The 22,123-nt window shown below is 44.6% G+C and overlaps 2 protein-coding genes across 2 annotated transcripts in view; both read left to right on the forward strand.

Moving 5' to 3' along the window:
* LOC132210740 (uncharacterized) overlaps window positions 1–8,324 on the forward strand; it is a 34,778-nt gene extending 26,454 nt beyond the window's left edge. Inside the window, exons 5-6 of the mRNA XM_059652660.1 lie at window positions 7,097–7,178; window positions 8,080–8,324. Of these exons, the coding sequence (XP_059508643.1) occupies window positions 7,097–7,178; window positions 8,080–8,324 (327 nt within the window). The remainder of the gene's footprint in view (window positions 1–7,096; window positions 7,179–8,079) is intronic.
* Window positions 8,325–17,330: 9,006 nt separating this feature from the next.
* Window positions 17,331–22,123, forward strand: part of sycp2 (synaptonemal complex protein 2) — a 132,031-nt gene continuing 127,238 nt past the window's right edge. The window contains exon 1 of the mRNA XM_059652661.1: window positions 17,331–17,361. Within this exon, the coding sequence (XP_059508644.1) occupies window positions 17,331–17,361 (31 nt within the window). The remainder of the gene's footprint in view (window positions 17,362–22,123) is intronic.

Genomic DNA, 22,123 nt, shown 5'->3' on the forward strand with positions numbered 1-22,123 from the left:
TTGCCTTTTCTATTCCTCATTTTCACAGGAACATGTCTCTCCTGCACGCTAATCAACCTCTCTTTAAAAGCCTCCCACTTATCAAATGTTACCTTCAAACAGTTTCTCCCAATCTACATTCCCCAGATCCTGCTGAATCTTGGTATAGTTGAATATAGAATATAGAACTCTTCCTTTAGGACCACTCCCATCCTTGTCCATGAGTATTGTAAAACTTACGGAATTGTGGTCGCTATTTCCAAAGTAGTCCCCCTACTGTAATTTCAACCAACTGGCCGGGTTCATTCCCCAACACCAGGTCCAGTATGGCCTCTTCCAGAGTTGGACTACATACATACTGCTCTAGAAAACCCTCCTCGACACACCTTACAAATTCTGTTCTATCTTGACCCCTACCACTGAGTGAATCCCAGTCAATGTTGGGAAAATTAAAATCTCCCATCACCACCCTGTTCCTCCCACACCTTTCCATTATCAGTTTACATATTTGTACCTCTATCTCACGCTCACTGTTGGGAGGCCTGTAGTACAGCCCCAACATTGTTACTGCATCCTTCCTATTTGTGAGTTCTACCCATATTGTCTCACTGCTTGAGTCCTCCATGGGGCCCTCCTTCAGTACAGCTGTGATATTGTCTTTGACCAGTATTGCAACTCCTCCACCCCTTCTACCTCCCTCTCTATCCCACCTGAAGCAGTGATATCCTGGGACAACTAGTTGCCAATCATGCCCTTCCCTCAACCAAGTCTCAGTAGTAGCAATAACATCATACTTCCAGGTACCGATCCAAGCCCTAAGCTCATCTGCCTTATCTACTACACTTCTCGCATTAAAACAAATGCACCTCAGACCACCTGTCCCTTTGTGTTCATCATCTGCTCCCTGACTACTATTCCCTTTAGTCACACTGACTCCATTATCGAGTTCCCTACAGGCTTTCATTACTCCCTCTTTTCTGTCCAATGTATGGTTCCCATCCCCTGGCACATTAGACAATAGACAATAGACAACAGGTGCTGGGGTAGGCCATTCGGCCCTTCGAGCCAGCACCACCATTCATTATGATCATGGCTGATCGTCCACACTCAGTATCCTGTTCCTGCCTTATCCCCACAGCCCTTGATTCCACAACCTTTCAGAGCTCTATCTATCTCTTTTTTGAAAGCATCCAGAGAGTTGGCCTCCACTGCCTTCTGGGGCAGAGCATTCCATATATCCACCACTCTCTGGGTGAAGAAGTTTTTCCTCAACTCTGTTCTAAATGGCCTACCCCTTACTTTTAAACTGTGTCCTCTGGTCCTGGACTCACCCATCAGTGGAAACATGCTTCCTGCCTCCACAGTGTCCAATCCCTTAATAATCTTATACGTATCAATCAGATCCCCTCTCATCCTTCTAAACTCGAGTATACAAGCCCAGTCGCTCCAATCTTTCAACATATGAAAGTCCCGCCATTCCGGGAATTGACGTTGTGAACCTACGCTGCACTCCCTCAATAGCAAGAATGTCCTTCCTCAAATTGGGAGACCAAAACTGCATACAATACTCCAGGTGCGGTCTCACCAGGGCCCTGTACAGCTGCAGAAGGACCTCTTTGCTCCTATACTCAATTCCTCTTGTTATGAAGGCCAGCATGCTATTAGCTTTCTTCACTGCCTGCTGTACCTGCATGCTTGCTTTCATTGACTGATGTACAAGAACACCTCGATCTCGTTGTGCTTCCCCTTTACCTAACTTGACTCCATTGAGATAGTAATCTGCTTTCCTGTTCTTGCCACCAAAGTGTATAACCGTACATTTATCCACATTAAACTGCATCTGCCATGCATCCGTCCACTCACCTAGCCTGTCCGGGTCACCCTGTGTTCTAATAACATCCTCCTCACATTTCACACTGCCACCCAACTTTGTGTCATCAGCAAATTTGCTAATATTACTTTTAATGCCTTCGTCTATATCATTAATATATATCGTAAACAGCTGAGGTCCCAGCACCGAACCTTGTGGTACCCCACTGGTCACTGCCTGCCATTCCGAAAGGGACCCGTTTATCACTACTCTTTGCTTCCTGTCAGCCAGCCAATTTTCAATCCAACTCAGTATTTTGCCCCCAGTACCATGTGCCCTAAGTTTGTTCACCAATCTCCTATGCAGGACTTTATCAAAGGCTTTCTGAAAGTCCAGGTACACTACATCCACTGGCTCTCCCTTATACATCTTCATAGATATATCCTCAAAAAATTCCAGAAGATTAGTCAAGCATGATTTCCCCTTCGTAAATCCATGCTGACTATGACCTATTCTGTTACAGCTATCCAAATGAGTCGTAATTTCATCTTTTATAATTGACTCCAGCATCTTTCCCACCACTGACGTCAGGCTAACCGGTCTGTAATTTCCTGTTTACTCTCTCCCTCCTTTCTTGAAAAGTGGGACAACACTTGCCACCCTCCAATCCGCAAGAACTGATCCTGAATCTATAGAACCTTGTAAAATAATTACCAACGCGTCCACAATTTCTAGAGCCACCTCCTTAAGTACCCTGGGATGCAGACCATCAGGTCCCGGGGACTTATCAGCCTTCAGACCTAACAGTCTATCCAACACCATTTCCTTCCTAATATAAATACCCTTCAGTTCGTCCATTATCCTCGGTCCTTCACCCACTACTGCATCTGGGAGATTGCTTGTGTCTTCCCTAGTGAAGACAGATCCAAAGTACCTATTCAACTCATCTGCCATTTCCTTGTTCCCCATAATAAATTCACCCGTTTCTGACTTCAAGGGCCCAATTTTAGTCTTAACCTTTTTTTTCTTTTCACATACCTAAGAAAGCTTTTCCTATCCTCCTTTATATTTTTGGCCAGTTTTCTTCCATAGCTCATTTTTTCTCTGTGTATTGCCTTTTTCGTTATCCGCTGTTGCTCTTTAAAAGCTTCCCAGTCCTCCGGCTTCCCACTCATCTTTGCTATGTTATACTTCTCTTTTATTTTTATACAGTCCTTAACTTCCTTTGTCAGCCACGGCTGCCCCCGCCTCCCCTTAGGATCTTTCTTCCTCTTTGGTATGAACTGATCCTGCACCTTCTGCATTGTATCCAGAAATAGTTTAAACCCTCCCCCACAGCATTAGCAAAAGCACCCCCAAGAACATTGGCTCCAGTCCGGCCCAGGTGTAGACCGTCCAATTTGTAATAGCCCCACCTTCCCCAGAACCGGTTTCCATGTCCCAAAAATCTGAATCCCTCCCTTCTGCATCATCTGTCAAGCCACGCATTCATCCTGGCTATTCTTTTATTTCTACACTGACTAGCATGTGGCACTGGTAGCAATCCTGAGATTACTACTTTTGAGGTCCTACTTTTTAACTTGGCTCCTAACTCCCTAAATTCTACTTGTAGGACCTCATCCGTTTTTTTACCTATATCATTGGTGCCTATATGCACCACGACAACTGGCTGTTCACCCTCCCCCTTCAGAATGTTCTGCAGCCGATCTCAGGCATCCCTGACCTGTGCACCTGGGAGACAACATATCATTCGGGAGTCTCGTTTTTGACCGCAGAACCGCCTATCTACTCCCCTTACAATTGAATCCCCAATGACTATCGCCCTTCCACGCTTTTTCCTCCCCTTCTGCACAGCAGAGCCAGTCACAGTGCCATGAACCTGGCTACTGCTGCCTTCCCCTAGTGAGCCATCTCCCCCAACGGTATCCAAAACGGAATACCTGTTTTGGAGGGAGATGACTGCAGTGGACACCTGCACTGCCTTCCTGCTCTTCCTCTGTCTTTTGGTCACCCATCCCCTTTCTCCCTCAGCAATCCTAATCTGCGGTGTGACCAACTTGCTAAACTTGCTATCCACAGCCCCCTCAGCTCCAAAGTGAGTCCATCTGCAGCTACAAAGCCATCATGCGGTCTAACAAGAGCTGCAGCTGGACACACTTGCTGCATGTGGAGGAGTCAGTGACATCAGCTGTGTCCCTGAGGTCCCACATTGAGCAAGAGGACTCTAACACGGGTGTGAGAACTCCTGACATTGTTAAACTTAACTTAGATAAATGAAAAAGGGACGCAAAAGGTTATTGGCAATCACACTATATATATAAAGAAACGTGAAATAGAAAAAGCTTTACCTTATCGACATACCACCGAGTCTTTTTTTTGGTTAGAGGAGGAGGGCGGCTGGGAGACACTACACGGTTCAGCTGCTGCCCAAATAAATGAAGACCGCTCCCGCTCGAGGTAAGCTTTCTAAAGTGGGAGAAACCTTACCTTCCCAGCAGCCTCCTGGTGCTCTCTGTCTCTGTTTCGCTCTCCTCCCGAAAATGAAGCAAATGAAGAGTCAAATGAGTCAAGCTTCCCAAACAAAGGCATAATGTAAGAAATGCTTGCCCCCAACTCACAGATGACTGTAGTGAGCATGTTTATTCAGCATCATGTTTTACCCTCATTGCCACTGAAGTAACTCCACAGAGGGTCACCAAGTCGCCCTTTGTTTTATGCATGAGCAGCCCTAGACTTTAGTGCTGCCTCATTCAGAGTCAGGTGCAAGAGCATCAGAATCTCTGACACTGACCCTTTTTTGTGTCAGCCAGAGTTCTCTGGTTGGGCCAAATGAACAGCCCTCGTCACATATATTCAACACCTATTCTATAAGGCCCAGCTGGCTGACCTTTTTATAATCATTATACAGGGCTGGACAGACTAGATTTAGGGAGGACATTTACCATGGCCGGGGAGTTTAGAAGAAGGGGACACAGGCTAAGAATATAGGGTAGACCAGTTAGGACTAAGATGAGAAAAGATTTCTTCACTCACAGGGTTCAAATGCTTTGGAATTCTGAATTCTAAATCACACAAGACTGTGAAGGCCAAATCATGGGATGTATTCAAGAAAGAGGCAAACACAGTTTTTAGATTTTCAAGGCATCAAGGGGCATGGTGAGAAATGGAAATATGACATTGAGATCAAGGATGAACTATTATAACATTGAATGGTGAACAAGCTGAACGTGCTGAATTGCCTACTCCCACACCTAATTTCTATGCTGCTATATTGCTATGGTATGTTGGATCCAAAATTAGTTCAGACCCTGGACCAATGTCTCTGCAGCATTCCAACTAATCCATGAGATGCATATGTGTCCACAACCTAACAAATATTTTATTCATAGCGGTCCCTGAGTTGAAACACTGAAAAGATGTTTGAGTTAATCTCAGCCATCTTGGTGAGATTGAGATTAGTCAGCTGCTTATGGAGACTTGTATGAATGAAGAGTTGAGGATGATGGTGTCCATCAAGCATGCAGAGACATTGATGTGAAAGAACAGTGGGCAATAGCTGGGACAAGCATTTCATGTCATGAATTTGCACCATCCAGATTCTCAGGGAGGAAGAAGAAAGTTTAAAAGGGGCGTATAAAGATGGTGTATTGAGGCTTTTCTCAGCTGCAGATACATGGAACCAAGATAGTTGCTGTTCAACAGCAAAATTTTGAAGCTTGAGGAGAAAGTCTCAAAAAATTCAACGTCTTGCAAAAGACCCTGTTTTTTTTTTCTTTTTGGATTATACACTGAAATAGACATTGGACTTCTCTACATAGCTAAAATACCAGCAGAACCATGTTTAAAGAATTGAATAAAGGAGCAGAAGTAGGCCATTCAGCCCTTCAAACCTGCCCAGTCAATCATTTGATCTTGGTTAATCATCCTGCTTCCTTCCCAAAACCTTTGATTCCTTTTAGCCATAAGAACTAGATCCAATTATTTCTTGAAATTGTTCAATATTTTGGTGCCAACAGTTTCCTGCAGCAGAAAACTCCACAAGCCGACCACTCTTGGGATGAATAAATTTTCCTAATCTCTGTAATCAATTCACTTCTCACTAGATTGTGACTCCTGGTTCTAGACTCCCTGTTTATCTACAGCATTCTTCAGACATCCAACCAGCCTAATCCTTTTAGAATTTTTTAGGTTTCTGTGAGATCCACCTCGTGGTGGCTCAGTAGTTAGCACTGCAGCCTCACAGCACCAGGGTCCTGGGTTTGATTCTAGCCTCAGGCGACTGTCTGTGCGGAGTTTGCACATTCTCCCCATGTCTGCATGGGTTTCCTCCGGGTGCTCCAATTTGCTCCCACAGACCAAAAATATGCAGGCTAGGTGGATCGGCCATGCTAAATTGCCCGTAGTGCTCAGGGATGTGTGAGTTATAGGGGGATGGGTCTAGGTGGGCTATATCAAGGGGCGATGTGGACTTGTTGGGCTGAAGGGCCTGTTTCCCCATTGTAGGGAATCTAAAGCTAAAACTAGAGTTGTTCACTGCAGGATTCTTAACCTCTGATCTACTCCAGTAGTTACAGCACATATATGGCTAATCTAGTTACATTTCTGGTCAATGATAATTCATAAAATATTGCTAGTGGATGATTCAGTGATGGTAATGCTATTAAATGTCAATGCTACTAAATGCAATCAAATGTGTAATACTATCTCCATTAAGTATCAGCAGTTGATTTCATGTTTATCAATACAAAAAAAAAGTGATCGTCTGATCACCAGAACAACAAGGGAACAATAGAACAATACCCTGTTGAAATCTTACTGACCGCTATTTAATTAAAAGCATTTACTAGTTTAAGTAGTTAGGTTTGCAATTCCACTACAATACTCAACAGAATGTGAGCTGGTGTATTACAGTATTACAACAGTAGTGTTCCTGTGTTACAGAGATGGTAGGAACTGCCAATGCTGGAGAATCTGAGATAACACGGTGTGAAGCTGGATGAACACAGCAGGCCAAACGGAATCAGAGGACCAGGAAAGCTTGATGTTTCGGGTCGTGACCCTTTCTCTCGGTCACGACCCGAAACATCAAGCTTTCCTGGTCCTCTGATGTCGCTTGGCCTGCTGTGTTCATCCAGCTTCACACCATGTTATCTCAGTGTTCCTGTGTAATTGGTTTTAAGATTTGGTGCTCTAGTTTTAGAAAGTTAAATTCTTGAGACCAAAATTTTATTGTTTTATTTTTGCTTATTTATTCAGACATCTGTTTCTTCACTTTGTTATTTTTGGTGTCTTGTTTACCGAAATCAGGAAACTCTATCAACATCGGCTGTTCTTGAAGAGGGGAGAAGAGGGATGGATAAAGTGCTTGAAAGTGAAGTGCATCAATCAGGTTAGCATTTCAACAGGTTCGCAGGTCAGTTTTAACATGGAAGTGTCACACCTTGATTCTGTCATGGATATGTGCGCTAATTTTCATCCATTCTGCATTTGTGCAGTATATTTAGCTCTGCTACGGGAATAGAAATAAATGCTTTTAGTAATGTGCTTAATGATGTAATAGAAGGTTGATGAAGGAAATGTGTCAGAGAGTGAGAGAGAAAGATAAAAAGAAAAACAGAATGCAAAAGGAAAAAGGAACTGGCGAACAGAGGAGCTCCAAGTGGAGCAGTTTACCTTGCTGCCATCTTGCCAGATTTTTTATGCAGCAGTTGTAAGTTACTAGGATTGAGTTGGGGAGTGGGACTGACTAGGTTGTTCCAAGGACAATTAGCATGGACTTGATGTTCCAAATTGCCGCCTTCTGTGCTGTTTATCAGTGATACACACCAAACTGAATCTTTATCTTAGTACATTTCTGCAGAAATATGTCACAAAATTTCAGATTTTTTTAATTTTAATGAGAACCTTCAATTCTGGCAAGCATGGGGACCGTCAGGTCTGCAGAGATTCACAGGCTTTTTATAACAAAGAAGGGGGCCATTCAACCTTTCATGGTCATACTGGTACTTTGCAACAGAAAATGAGCTTGTCCCAGCTCATTTCCCTTAGCCCTGTAATTTTTTTGACCTTCACGTACTTATTTAAATTCTTGTTGGAATCATACTCTGAGGGTCTAGGTCTTAAGACATTTTTCTTCGCTGCATCTTTTGTGATTGTTAGCAACCTTATTAATTTCAAATCTTACCTTATTGATGTGCAACTTCGTATCTTACTGATCTTTGTGTTTTGTGCCAGGACTCTCAGCCAGAGATACATGGCTCATTGTACTGCTGTATTGATGTGTTGTTTAGAGCTGACACAACACCAATCACTGTTGTTAGCAGTCTTCAGTCAAATCAAGGGAAATAGCCATCAGTCAGGTGGCTTAATCCCAGTAAGTCAAGGGCAGCTTCTGATACCAATCCTGGGGCTTGAACACAGTTATTCAGCCACAATGGGTGTTCAGATGCAGGATTCTGTCCTCATTGTGGAGGAAAAGTGGAATATCAGGCAGTCCTATTTCTTCCCCATTGTGGATTGGTTTACTGTTGAATAAGAGATACAGCAAAATCAGATATTAAGGGAGATGAGAGTGAGTGCCACATTTGTTACTTGTGGGGCAGATGGAGAGGTGTCCCGACATAGGAATAGTGCTGTGAGGCATTGAAATGGGTGACAGTTGAGTCAGGAAAGATGTTGTAGAAAATAGTCAGTGGTAGAACATGAGCTTTGGTGAGAGCCGGGTACAGTGGCAGAGATATTGTGAGTATGAAGTCCTTGAGACAAGCTAGTTGCACTTGCATTGCAGGTGTTAAGAAGATCATTGATCTTCTTCCTACATTGCTGGGCTTTCTTCCAGACAACTGAGACTAGACTGACCCAGGTAACAACCTCAGACCAGCTTGGTATAGTCAGATGACCTCCTTTGCTGATCTGGGAGTAGAGAGGAGCTCCTGCCTCAAAGCAAGCAGCCTGTTTTTCCTTGTTGTCCATGTCTAAGGAAAATGTCATGAACTGTGCCAGGGAAACTCCAGACTAATAATGCTTGTCTGAGCTCTTGAGAGCTTATCAAAAATGCCAAGGATACCTGGAGTACCAGTCAATTCCAGGCTATCCTGATGCTGGAGAATCCAAGATAACAAAGTGTGAAGCTGGATGAACACAGCAGGTCAAGCAGCATCTCAGGAGCACAAAAGCTGACGTTTCGGGCCTAGACCCTTCATCAGAGAGCTCTGATGAAGGGTCGAGGCCCAAAACATCAGCTTTTGTGCTCCTGATGGAGGTAAGCCGTTTTATGAACAGTAGTGCATAGAATAGGGCAAGTATCGTGCAAGGGAGGCACAATAAGCAGGATCAGTAGTTAATGAGGCATGTTTGGTGAGATACGGTGAGAACACTTAGTGGGCCTCATGGAGAGGAGCTCCATGAAACCTAACGAGACTCACACTTGTTAATTTTTTTCATTGTCTGAGTGTCCTGATATTAAGGAAGGTTTGTTGTGCTGTTTTACTGACAAGAACATAAGAATTAGGAGCAGGAGTAGGCCATCTCGCCCCTCGAGCCTGCCCTGCCATTTAATAAGATCATGGCAGATCTTTTTGAGACTCAGCTCCACTTATCTTCCACTCACCATAACCCTTAATTCCTTTACTGTTCAAAAATGTATCTAGCCTTGCCTTAAAAAATATTTAGCAAGATAGCTTCAACCACTTCACAGGGCAGAGAATTCCACAGATTCACAAGCCTTTGGGTGAAGAAGTTCCTCCTGACCTCAGTCCTACATCTGCTTCCCTTTATTTTGAGGCAATGCCCCCTAGTCCTAGTTTCATCTCGCAGAAACAACCTCCCTGCCTCCACTTTATCTATTCCCTTCATAATCATATATGTTTCGACAAGATCTCCCCTCATTCTTCTGAATTCTAATGAGTATAATCCCAGTCTACCCAGCCTCTTCTCATAATCCAACCCTCTCAACTCTGGAACCAACAGAGTGAATCTCCTCTGCACCCCCTCCAGTGCTAATATATCCCTTCTCAACTAAGGAGACCAAAACTGCACACAGTACTCCAGGAGTGGCCTCATCAGGACCCTATACAGCTGCAGCACAGCCTCCCTGTTTTTAAACTCCATCCCTCTAGCAATGGCAGACAAAATTTCATTTGCCTTTTTAATTACCTGCTGCACCTGCAATCCCACCTTCAGCGATTCATGCACAAGGACACCCAAGTCCCTCTGCACAGCAGTGTGCTGCAATTTCTTACCATTTAAAACATAGTCTATTTTCCTGTTATTCCTACCAAAATGGATGACCTCATACTTATCAACATTGTACTCCATCTGCCAGACCTTTACCGACTCACTTAGATTATCTATAATTCTCTGCAGGCTTTCAGTGTCTTCGGCACACTCTGCTCTACCACTTGTCTTAGTGTCATCTGCAAATTTTGACACATCAACTTAGTTCCCAACTCCAAATCATCTATATAAATAGTAAATAATTGTGGTCCCAACACTGATCCCTGAGGCACACCACTAGCTACTGACCGCCAACCAGAAAAACACCCATTTCCCCCTACTCTAAGTTTTCTACTGGTCAACCAATCCTCTAACCATGCCAATTCATTACCTGTAATACCATGGAACTTTATCTTATGTAGTAGCCTTTGGTGTGGCACCCCGTCAGATGCCTTCCAGAAATCCAGATATACTACATCCACAGGTTCCCTAGTGTCCACCATGCAAGAAATGTCCCCAAAGAATTCCACCAAATTAGTTAAACATGACCTACCCTTCATGAATCCATGCTGGGTGTTTCCAATGGGACAATTTAGACGTCTTGCTATTTCTTCCTTAATGTTAGATTCAAGCACTTTCCCCACTACCGAAGTTAAGCTAACTGGCCTCTAGTTACCTGGTTTTTGTCTACTGCCTTTTTTAAACAGTGGTGTCACATTGGCTGTTTTCCAATCTGCTGGAACCACCCCAGAGTCCAGTGAATTTTCGTAAATAATTACGAGTGCATTTGCTATTTCCCCCATCACCTCTTTTAGTACCATGGGATGCAGTTCATCAGGACCAGGAGACTTGTCTACCTTTCGCCCCATTAGCTTGCCCAGCACTGCCTCCTTAGTGATAAATGACAGTTTCTAGGTCCTCGCCTGCTGTAACCTTCTTGTCGTAACACAGTGTGAAGCTGGATGAACACAGCAAGCCAAGCAGCCTCAGAGGAGCAGGTAAGTTTGATGTTTCGGATTGAGACCTTGGGTCTCGACCAGAAATGTCAAACTTACCTGCTCCTCTGACGCTGCTTGGCCTGCTGTGTTCATCCAGCTTCACACCATGTTATCTCAGATTCTCCAGCATTGGCAGTTCCTACTATCTCTACAACCTTCTTGCCATTAGTTTTAGGCATGTTATTTGTGTCTTCTACTGTGAAGACTGACAGAAAATAAGTGTTTAATGACTCAGCTATTTCCTCATTCCCAGTCATTAAATTGGCCTTCTCATCCTAATAAGGGCCTTCACCACTCTTTCACGATTCACATATTTATAGAAACTTTGCTGCTGTTTTTTTATTCTGAGCGAGTTTACTCTCATAATCTAGTATACTTTACTTTATAACATTTTTGGTGCCTTTCTATTGGTCTTTAAAGATTTCACAGTCGACTAGTTTCCCACTACTCTTTGCTTTTTTGTATTTTTTTTCAATATCGCTGACAGCTGATGTTCATGTACCCTGATGGCTAGTTTCCTTCCTGTCTGTCCAATGTAATGTTTGTGGCAGTTGTTGCATGGTCTTTTTGTAAACCACATTGCTTCAACATGTGGTGAGTGTTAGTCGTAAAGTGGCTGTGGGCTTATGTGTCACCATGATTCCTAGTGGTCTTAGGAGTCTTGTTGTCAGGTTCTGATATGTTCTTAATGTTGGGCAATGTGGTTAGGGTGTACAGTGTCCTCTTCTTGTTGTCTATTTAGTATACACCTGTGTATGAAGTTGCAGGGATATCTGATAGTAGTGAAGATTTTGTATAGATGCTCTTCCTATTTCCTGCGTAGTTCTGGAGTGTTGCAATGAGTGGTGGCCTGGTTAAATAGTGTACTATTGCAGGTTTGTTTGTGGACGTTGGGACGCTGGCTGTGTAAATTGAGGATTTAGTCAGTGTGGGTTGCTTTCCTGTGTACTTAGGTTAGGAACTCTCCGTTGGTCATACATTCAAGTCAGATGTCCAGAAATGGAAGCTGATTGTTGTTTTCTTCTTTTGAATTTAATCCCCACAAATACTTTGTTGTTGAGTTGGAAGCGCTCCAATTCCTTTGCCTCCACTGCATCTGCTCAAGGGATAAGGCATTCCATTCCCGCACATCCCAGATGCCCGCGTTCTTCAAGGGCCGCAACTTCCCCCCTGCAGTGGTCAAGAACGCCTTTGAACGTGTCTCCCACATTTCCCGCAACACATCCCTCACACCGTACCCCGGCAATAACAGCCAAAAGAGAATCTCCCTCATCCTCACATACCACCCCACCAACCTCCGGGTACAATGTATCATCCTCCAACACTTCCACCATCTACAATCCGACCCCACCACTCAAGACATTTTTCCATCCCCACCCCTGTTTGCCTTCCGGAGAGACCACTCTCTCCGTGACTCCCTTGTCCGCTCCACACGGCCCTCCAACCCCACCACTCCCGGCACCTTCCCCTGCAAGGAAGTGCTACACTTGCCCCCACACCTCCTCCCTCACTCCCATCCCACGCTCCAAGATGACTTTCCATATTAAGCAGATGTTCACCTGCACATCTGCCAATGTAGTATACTGTATCCACTGTACCCGGTGTGGCTACCTCTACATTGGGGAAACCAAGCGGAGGCTTGGGGACCGCTTTGCAGAACACCTCCGCTCGGTTCGCAATAAACAACTACACCTCCCAGTCGCGAACCATTTTAACTCCCCCTCCCATTCCTGAGATGACATGTCCATCATGGGCCTCCTGCAGTGCCACAATGCCACAACCCCGAAGGTTGCAGGAACAGCAACTCATATTCCGCTTGGGAACCCTGCAGCCCAATGGTATCAATGTGGACTTCACAAGTTTCAAAATCTCCCCCTCATCCACTGCATCCCAAAACCAGCCCAGCTCATCCCCTCCCACCACTGCATCACAACACCAGCCCAGCTTGTCCCCACCTCCCTAACCTGTTCTTCCTCCCACCTCAAGCCGCACCTCCATTTCCCACCTACCAACCTTATCCCACCTCCTTGACCTGTCCATCCTCCCTGGACTGACCTATCACCTCCCCACCTATACTCTCCTCTCCACCTATCTTCTCCTCTATCCATCTTCGGTCCGCCTCCCCCTCTCTCCCTATTTATTTCAAAGCCCTCTCCCCATCATTTTTGTAGTGAATGAAACCTTTGAAGAGCAGGTGTGCATGCTGGAATGGATAGAGATAGACGAAGCTGATGTGCTGAAAATTTTGTCAAACATTAAGATTGACAAGTCGCCAGGCCCGGATCAGATTTGTCCTCGGCTGCTTTGGGAAGCGAGAAATGCAATTGCTTCGCCACTTGCGAAGATCTTTGCATCCTCGCTCTCCACTGGAGTCGTACCTGAGGACTGGAGAGAGGCAAATGTAATTCCTCTCTTCAAGAAAGGAAATAGGGAAATCCCCGGCAATCATAGACCGGTAAGTCTCACGTCTGTCGTCTGCAAGGTGTTAGAAAGGATTCTGAGGGATAAGATTTATGGCCATCTGGAAGAGCATGGCTTGATCAAATACAGTCAACACGGCTTTGTGAGGGGTAGGTCATGCCTTACAAACCTTATCGAGTTTTTTGAGGATGTGACTAGAAAAGTTGATGAGGGTCGAGCTGTGGATGTGGTGTATATGGACTTCAGTAAGGCATTTGATAAGGTTCCCCATGGTAGGCTCATTCAGAAGGTCAGGAGGAATGGGATACAGGGGAACTTAGCTGCTTGGATACAGAATTGGCTGGCCAACAGAAGACAGCGAGTGGTAGTAGAAGGAAAATATTCTGCCTGGAAGTCAGTGGTGAGTGGAGTTCCACAGGGCTCTGTCCTTGGGCCTCTACTGTTTGTAATTTTTATTAATGACTTGGACGAGGGAATTGAAGGATGGGTCAGCAAGTTTGCAGACGACACAAAGGTCGGAGGTGTCGTTGACAGTGTAGAGGGCTGTTGTAGGCTGCAGCGGGACATTGACAGGATGCAGAGATGGGCTGAGAGGTGGCAGATGGAGTTCATCTGGATAAATGCGAGGTGATGCATTTTGGAAGGTCGAATTTGAAAGCTGAGTACAGGATTAAGGATAGGATTCTTGGCAGCGTGGAGGAACAGAGGGATCTTGGTGTGCAGATACATAGATCCCTTAAAATGGCCACCCAAGTGGACAGGGTTGGTAAGAAAGCATATGGTGTTTTGGCTTTCATTAACAGGGGGATTGAGTTTAAGAGTCGTGAGATCTTGTTGCAGCTCTGTAAAACTTTGGTTAGACCGCACTTGGAATACTGCGTCCAGTTCTGGTCGCCGTATTATAGGAAAGATGTGGATGCTTTGGAGAGGGTTCAGAGGAGGTTTACCAGGATGCTGCCTGGACTGGAGGGCTTATCTTATGAAGAGAGGTTGACTGAGCTCGGTCTCTTTTCATTGGAGAAAAGGAGGAGGAGAGGGGACCTAATTGAGGTATACAAGATAATGAGAGGTATAGATAGAGTTGATAGCCAGAGACTATTTCCCAGGGCAGAAATGGCTAGCACGAGGGGTCATAGTTTTAAGGTGGTTGGTGGAAAGTATAGAGGGGATGTCAGAGGCAGGTTCTTTACGCAGAGAGTTGTGAGAGCATGGAATGCGTTGCCAGCAGCAGTTGTGGAAGCAAGGTCATTGGGGTCATTTAAGAGACTGCTGGACATGTATATGGTCACAGAAATTTGAGGGTGCATACATGAGGATCAATGGTCGGCACAACATTGTGGGCTGAAGGGCCTGTTCTGTGCTGTACTGTTCTATGTTCTATGTTCTATGTTCTATCCCCCTCTCTATTGAAGGGTCTAGGCCCGAAATGTCAGCTTTTGTTCTCCTGAGATGCTGTTTGGCCTGCTGTGTTCATCCAGCTACACACTTTGTTATCTTGGATTCTCCAGCATCTGTAGTTCCCATTATCTCTGAAGGTCTCTTCTAGTTTGTTGCGTTTAATAATGACAAATGTGTGGTCTATGCACCGGATCCACAGTGTAGGTTAAATGCAAGGGAGGGTGGTGTGTTCTAGTTTTTGCATGACTGCCTCTGCAATGAGTCCTGAGATGGTTGAACCCATGGGTATGCTGTTAATCTGTTTGTATCCTCAACCATTAAAGACAAAGTGTGTGGTGAGGCACAAGTCTAGTATTTTGAGTATGTTCATTGCTGATAGAGCTGCTGGTCTGCGTTCCTGCTTTCCCAATAATGCGGCCAGTCTTTCTTTGTTTTATTGACTGATATTGATTGACGTGAATGAAGCTGTGACATGAAAGGATACTATAGCTTCTTCATCACTGATTTTAATGTTCTTGAGGGTATTGAGGAAGTCCGACGAAGTGTGGGGTGTTTGTGCCCTCGGGTTTCATTCTCCTGTAACCCATCTTGATTATCTGTCCTACATCCTTTAGTCTCTTCAGTGTCTGAGTGATACTATTACCTAGCTACGGCCAACCATTGTGAAGTGTTTCTATCTGTAAGTAACGCCTGTGCTTTCTTAATGTGGTCTGCTTTGTTCATAATGACAGTCATGCACCCTTTGTCTGCTGGTAGGATTATAATTTCCTTGCCTGTCTTGATTTTATTTAGTGCTTTTTAATCTGTGTTCAGGGTGTCCCATTCGTTTCTTCAGTGTAGTGTGGGGATTATAGTTTGTCAGATGGCTGTTGTGTTTCATCTGTGAGTCTGGTGTCTTTTAATTTAGTTTCTAGGACAGCCATGAAGTCTGTTCTGTTTGCAATTTTGTGGTTATAGTTCAGTCTGCGTAATAGGACAACTTTCTCATCTTCTGTGAGTCTTCTGCTGGATAGATTTCTTATCCATCTGTCCATTTTGTTGTTGTCCTTGCCCTTGTGCTGGATCAGTTTGGTGAGTTTCTCCTGTATCTTGTGTCTCTTCTTAGTTTTGGTCTTAGGTTGATTGATGGTGATGGCCTGTTCTACGCTTGTAGTCCATTGCTGGTCTGTAATGTTTAGGCACTGTGATTTTTTTGGCACAAAATTTACCATTCGTACTTTTAGAGTCACTTATAGGCATCATCAATCATTACCCGTCATATTCTGCGACCAGTCTGCTCAGCCATTTTGTGTGCCTGTGGGTTGTTGAGTGGAAGCTTGTACTTCTTAATTCTATAACTTTTATAGCCCAAGCCAAAAATAGACATGCACGGGAATTCCTAGAGGCGTGGTTCTCAACCCATAATGCAATCAACAAACATATAGAATTGGACCCCGTATACAAACCCATACAGAACAAAACCGGAAATTACACTGTTCACCCTACCAGATTGGACAATATAAATTCCAAGCAGAGTAGAACAACAATGCTTCATCTGAGGCTTCATTGATGATGTTACCTAGCATGGTGACAAAATGTCTGGATGAAATGAAACCAGTTTGGCGAACAAGTTAACAACCTGACTAAAAATCTGTCCGTCTCAACCTTGGCTATCCTTAACAACACAGTCTTGACATCCCACTGTGGTAAAAGATTGTTCAGATTCACTGACTACTTGTGCGGAAGAAAAAACCCTCGTCTCTATCTGAAATGTGCCACCCTTACTCTGAGATTATGCCCTCTGGTCTTAGACTCTCCAAGAACGGAAAACAATTTTCCACATTACCCTGTCAAGCCGACGAAATTTGTGTTTTAGTAAGGTCATGTCGAATTCTTATAAATTTCAATGACTGTAAGCCCAACCTACTCGACCTTCTTTCATAAAACTATCCCTCCATACCTGGAATCAACCTCATGGATCTTCTTTGAAGTGTTCCAATGCCACGATATCTTTTCTTTGATAAAGAGCCCAAAACTGTTCACGGTTTTCTATTTGCGGTCTGACTTGTGCTGTGTATGGTGTAAGCTTGATTTCCCTATTTTTATACTCCATTCTGTTTGAAACTATGCCCAACAGTGGCTTTGCCTTTCCCATTAGATACCAAATTAATATTTTTAGTTTTTTGTGATTTGTGATTCATGAACAAGAACCCCCAAATCATTCCATATTGCAGCATTCTGCAGTTTTTCGTCTCCATTAAATAATATTCACTTCTTCGACTCTTCCTGCAAAACTGCACAACTTCATTGTCCACATTATATTCCACCTGCCAAGTTTTAACCTGTTCACTTAAGCTGTCTATATCCCTCTGCAGACTCATTGTATTAACCTCACTACTTGCCTTACTGTCTGTTTTTGAGTCAGCTACAAACTTGGTAGTCATCCAAGTCATTAATATGTATCATATATAATTATGACAGCAATATTGATCCTTATGCAAGCCCACTACTTACAGGTAGCTATCTTGAAAATGCCCCGTTTATCACAACTCTCTGACTTCGGTTAGTTAGCAAAGCCTTCTCAATGCTGTTCCTGAAGAGGAGCAGCTTCATCTTTTCTAATCTGACCTCATAATTTAAGACAATGCTCGGGAACCATATCCACTAAATTGTACTTATTTTCCTCAATTTGTACTATTAGTTCTTTTGTCTTAAATACTACATGCATTGAAATACATTTCTTAGAATCATAGAATTATATCATAGAATCCCTACCATGGGGAAAAAGGCCCTTTGGCCCAACGAGTCCACACTGAACCTCAAAACATTCCCAGACCCATACCCCTATAACCCACCTACTCTACACTTCCCTGAACACTATGGGCAATTTAGCATGCTTAATCCACCTATCATTTTTTTCTGAAGAAGGGTCTAGGCCCAATATGTCAGCCTCCTGCTCCTTGGCCTGTTGTGTTCATCCAGCTCTACACCTTGTTATCTCAGATTCTCCAGCATCCGCAGTTGCTACTGTCTCCACATCTTTGGACTGTGGAAGGAAACTGGAGCACCCGGAGGAAACCCACACAGACTCGGGGAGAATGTGCAAACTCTACACAGACAGTCACCCGAAGGTGGAATCGAACCTGAGTCCCTGGTGCTGTGAGGTAGCAGTGCTAGCCACTGTGTCACTGTGCCACTCTTTTCTTAACTTTTGTCATTTTATTGTAACCCCTCATCTGATCTCTTGATTTACAGAGATCTATATTCTCTGTTCCTTCCTGTTTTCTCTGTTTATCATTTAGCATTAATTCCTTGCACTGTTGCCTGTTCCCCCACTGTTTGACTCACCACAACTTTCAGAATTGGGGATCATGCTCCTGTTATTTAGTTTAAAACCTTCTCTACTTCCCTACTTAGGTGGCTCTTAAGAATACCAGTCCCAATATGGCTCAGGTGTAGATTGTCCCAACAGAAAAGATTCTACATTCCCCAATATTGGTGCTGGTGCCCCATCATCTGGAGCCCATTTCTCTTACATCAGACTTTTAGCCACACATTCATCTCTCTAGCCTTGTTTACTTATGTTGATTTGCATGTGGCTCAGGTAATAATCCAAAGAATATTAACTATGAGGTTCTATATCTTAATTTGGTGCCCAGCTCCTCACACTGGCTATGCAAAACCTCTTTCCTCATTCTATGTCATTGGTGCTTACATGGCCCACCACAATTGAATCCGTCCCTCCCACTGCAATCCTTCTTTACCCCCCAGGTCTCCAAAACCATGGCACTGGGCAGATAACACAACCATCTGGACTCATGCTGTTTGCTGCTCCTGAGTATGCAGTCCCCACGACCACTACTTTCCTTTTGGTTCAGTGACAGTGAGAGCTGCCAATGCTGGAGAATCTGAGATAACAAGGCGTAGAGCTAGATGAACACATCAGGCCACTGAGCATGAGCCCTAATTCTGGAAGTTGTGGTGAGTCAAACAGTCGGGGAACAGGCAACAGTGCAAGGAATTAATGGTAAATGATAAACAGACAACAACAGGAAGGCTGGTTGGTAGGAGGTGAGGGTGCGGCTTGAGGTGGTAGAAGTGGATAGGTGGGAGGAAGGACAGACAGATTAGGGAGGCAGGGATGAGCTGGGCTGGTTTTGGGATGCAGTTGGGGGAGGGGAGATTTTGAAGCTTGTGAAGCCCACATTGATACCATTGGGCTGCAGACTTCCCAAGTGAAATATGAGGTGCAGTTCCTGCAACCTTTGGGTGGTTTCGTTGTGGCACTGGAGGTTGCCCAAGAAGGACTGGGAGGGGGAGTTGAAGTGGTTCGCGACTGGGAGGTGAAGTCGTTTGTTGCAAACCAAGCATAGGTGTTCCACAAACCGATCTTCAAGCCTCCGCTAAGTTTCCCCTATGTAGAAGAGGCCGCATCGGGAACAGTGGATACAATCCCCCACATTATCAGATGTGCAGGTGAACATCTGCTTGGAGTGGAAGGTCTTCTTGGGGCCTGGGATGGGGGTGACAGAGGAGGTGTAGGAGCAGGTGTAGCACGGAACGTGCCGGGGGTAGTGCGGCTGGTGGGGAGTGTGGATCGGACAAGGAAGTCATGGAGAGAGTGATTCCTCTGGAAGGCAGATAAGGGTGGGGAGGGAAAAACGCCTTTGGTAGTGGGGTCAGATTACAGATGGCGGAAGTGCCGGAGGATAATATGTTGGATCCAGAGGTTGGTGGTGTAGTACGTGAGGAGGAGGGGTATTCTGTTTTGGTTGTTGTTGTGGTGGGGTGGGGGGGCGCTATGAGGGATGAGTTGCAGGAAATGCAAGAGACACGGTTGAAGGAATTTTCGACCACTGTGGAGGGGGAGTTGCGGCCCTTGAAAAACTAGAACATCTGGGATGTCCGGTAGTGGAATGCTTCATCTTGGGAGCCAATGCAACCGAGGCGAAGGAATTGGGCATAGAGGATGGCCTTTTTGCAGGAAGGTGGGTGAGAGGAGGTGTTTTCTAGGTAGCTGTGGGAGTCGGTAGGCTTGAAATGGATATTGTGGTTGCCAGAGATGGAAACAGAGAGGTCCAGGAAGGAGAGAGAGGTATCAGAGATTGTCCAGGTTAACGTAAAGTTGGGTTGGAAGGTGTTAATGAAGTGGGTGGACTATTCGAGCTCCTCCCTTTGGCTCCCACTGTTTGAATGGCTTCTTATCCACAGCACAATACTTGTTTAACTCATCCATCCCACAACCCCTTCTCTTATCCCACCAAGGTGGGAGAACTTCAAACTTGTTGGGTAATTGCAAAGGCTAACACTCCTGTAGCCCTGTCTTCTTATTCCCCTTACCATCCTCACGTGCAATTACACCTTCCTGTTGCTTACCACGGGCCACATCAAAACACCCTATCCTCAGAGTTGTGAATGCCTCCTGGCATACAGAAACCAGATAATTTTAACCCTCCTTTGATGCATCATTATGTCTGTAGTTCAGTCTCTAGCTCATACTTTTAAGCCAAATCTGCTTGAACTCGAACTCCAAATACTTACTGTGGGTATTTTTGCCCTGGATCACAATAGTAGCCATATTTCAAAATCAACCAACTGCTCATGCTTTTGGAGTTTACTTTTTTTGGATATGAACCTCTAATATTGGTTTGAACTGCATCATTTTTAACCTCATCCTAAAGTGTCATTTTTAATTCCCTATCCCGGGGCATTGTGGACAGAGTGAGGGAATGAATGAGAGAGAGTGAGCAAGGACAGAGCGAGGCAAGGACAGAGTGAGAGTGAGTGAGTGTGAGAGAGTGAGGCGAGGACAGTGTGAGGCAACGACAGAGTGAGTAGACACCAGTGGTTTAAGAAGTAAGTTTGGCTCCATCTTCTCAAGGGTCACTAAGGATAGGCAATAAATGCTGGCCAACCAGTGATAACCACGTTGCATGACTGTTTATAAAAAAAATGATGAAATGGCTGAGCAGATTGGGGCTGTATGGCCTGATACTATATCTTATGGTCTGTTTCTTTTCTACCAGTTTTTGTTTGTGTTTCAATTTCAGTACAATTTCTGTTTTGATTATGGGCTTCTGCAAAAGTTAGTAAGGAGATTTACTAGGATGTTGCCTGGTATGGAGGGAAGGTCTTACGAGGAAAGGCTGAGGGACTTGAGGCTGTTTTCATTCGAGAGAAGAAGGTTGAGAGGTGACTTAATTGAAACATATAAAATAATCAGAGGGTTACATAGGGTGGATGGGGAGAGCCTTTTTCCTAGGATGGTGACGGCGAGCATGAGGGGGCATAGCTTTAAATTGAGGGGTGAAAGATATAGGACAGATGTCAGAGGTAGTTTCTTTACTCAGAGAGTAGTAAGGGAATGAACGCTTTGCCTGCAACGGTAGTAGATTCGCCAACTTTAGGTACATTTAAGTGGTCATTGGACAAGCATATGGACATACATGGAATAGTGTAGGTTAGATGGGCTTGAGATCGGTATGACAGGTCGGCACAACATCGAGGGCCGAAGGGCCTGTACTGTGCTGTAATGTTCTGTGTTCTTAAACACAAAGATAGCCTTGCAAGCGATGAGTCAAACTCATGTTTAAGGAGACTATTTAAGGAACAGTTGTTGCGAGTGATGCATAAATTTGTTCCTCTGAGACAGGTAAGAAGGGGTAAGATTAAGGAGTCTTGGATGACGGGAACAGAGATGCTTCTCGTCAAAAAGAAAAAGGCAGCTTTCGTAAGGTGGAGGAAGCAAGGGTCTAGCACAGCTTTAGAGGATTACAGGCTTGCTCGGAAGGAGCTCAAAAGTGGACAAAGGAGGGCCAGGAGGGGGCATGAAAAAGCCTTGGCAGGAAGGATTAGGGAGAACCCGAAGGCATTTTCCTCGTACGTGATGAATAAGAGAATGATCAGGGAGAAGGTAGGGCCGATCAGGGATAGTGTAGGGAACTTGTGCGTGGACTCTGAGCAGGTAGGGGAAGCTCTAAATGAGTTTTTTGCTTCGGTTTTCACTAAGGAGAGGGACCTTGTAGTGAATGAGAACTTTGAGGAGCAGGAAAACAGGCTAGAACAGATCGAGATTGAGGAAGTTGATGTGCTGGAAATTTTGGCAAACATTAAGATTGATAAGTCCCCAGGGCCAGACCAGATTTATCCTAGGTTGCTCCGGGAAGCGAGAAAGGAGGTAACCAAGCCGCTGGCGAAGAGCTTTGCTTCCTCACTCTCCACGGGAGTCGTACCGGAAGATTGGAGGGAGGCAAATGTTGTTCCTCTTTTCAAGAAAGGGGATAGTGAAATCCCTAGAAATTACAGACCAGTCAATCTTACATCT

The sequence above is a fragment of the Stegostoma tigrinum genome, chromosome 19, assembly GCF_030684315.1.
Source record: "Stegostoma tigrinum isolate sSteTig4 chromosome 19, sSteTig4.hap1, whole genome shotgun sequence".
Taxonomy (NCBI): domain Eukaryota; kingdom Metazoa; phylum Chordata; class Chondrichthyes; order Orectolobiformes; family Stegostomatidae; genus Stegostoma; species Stegostoma tigrinum.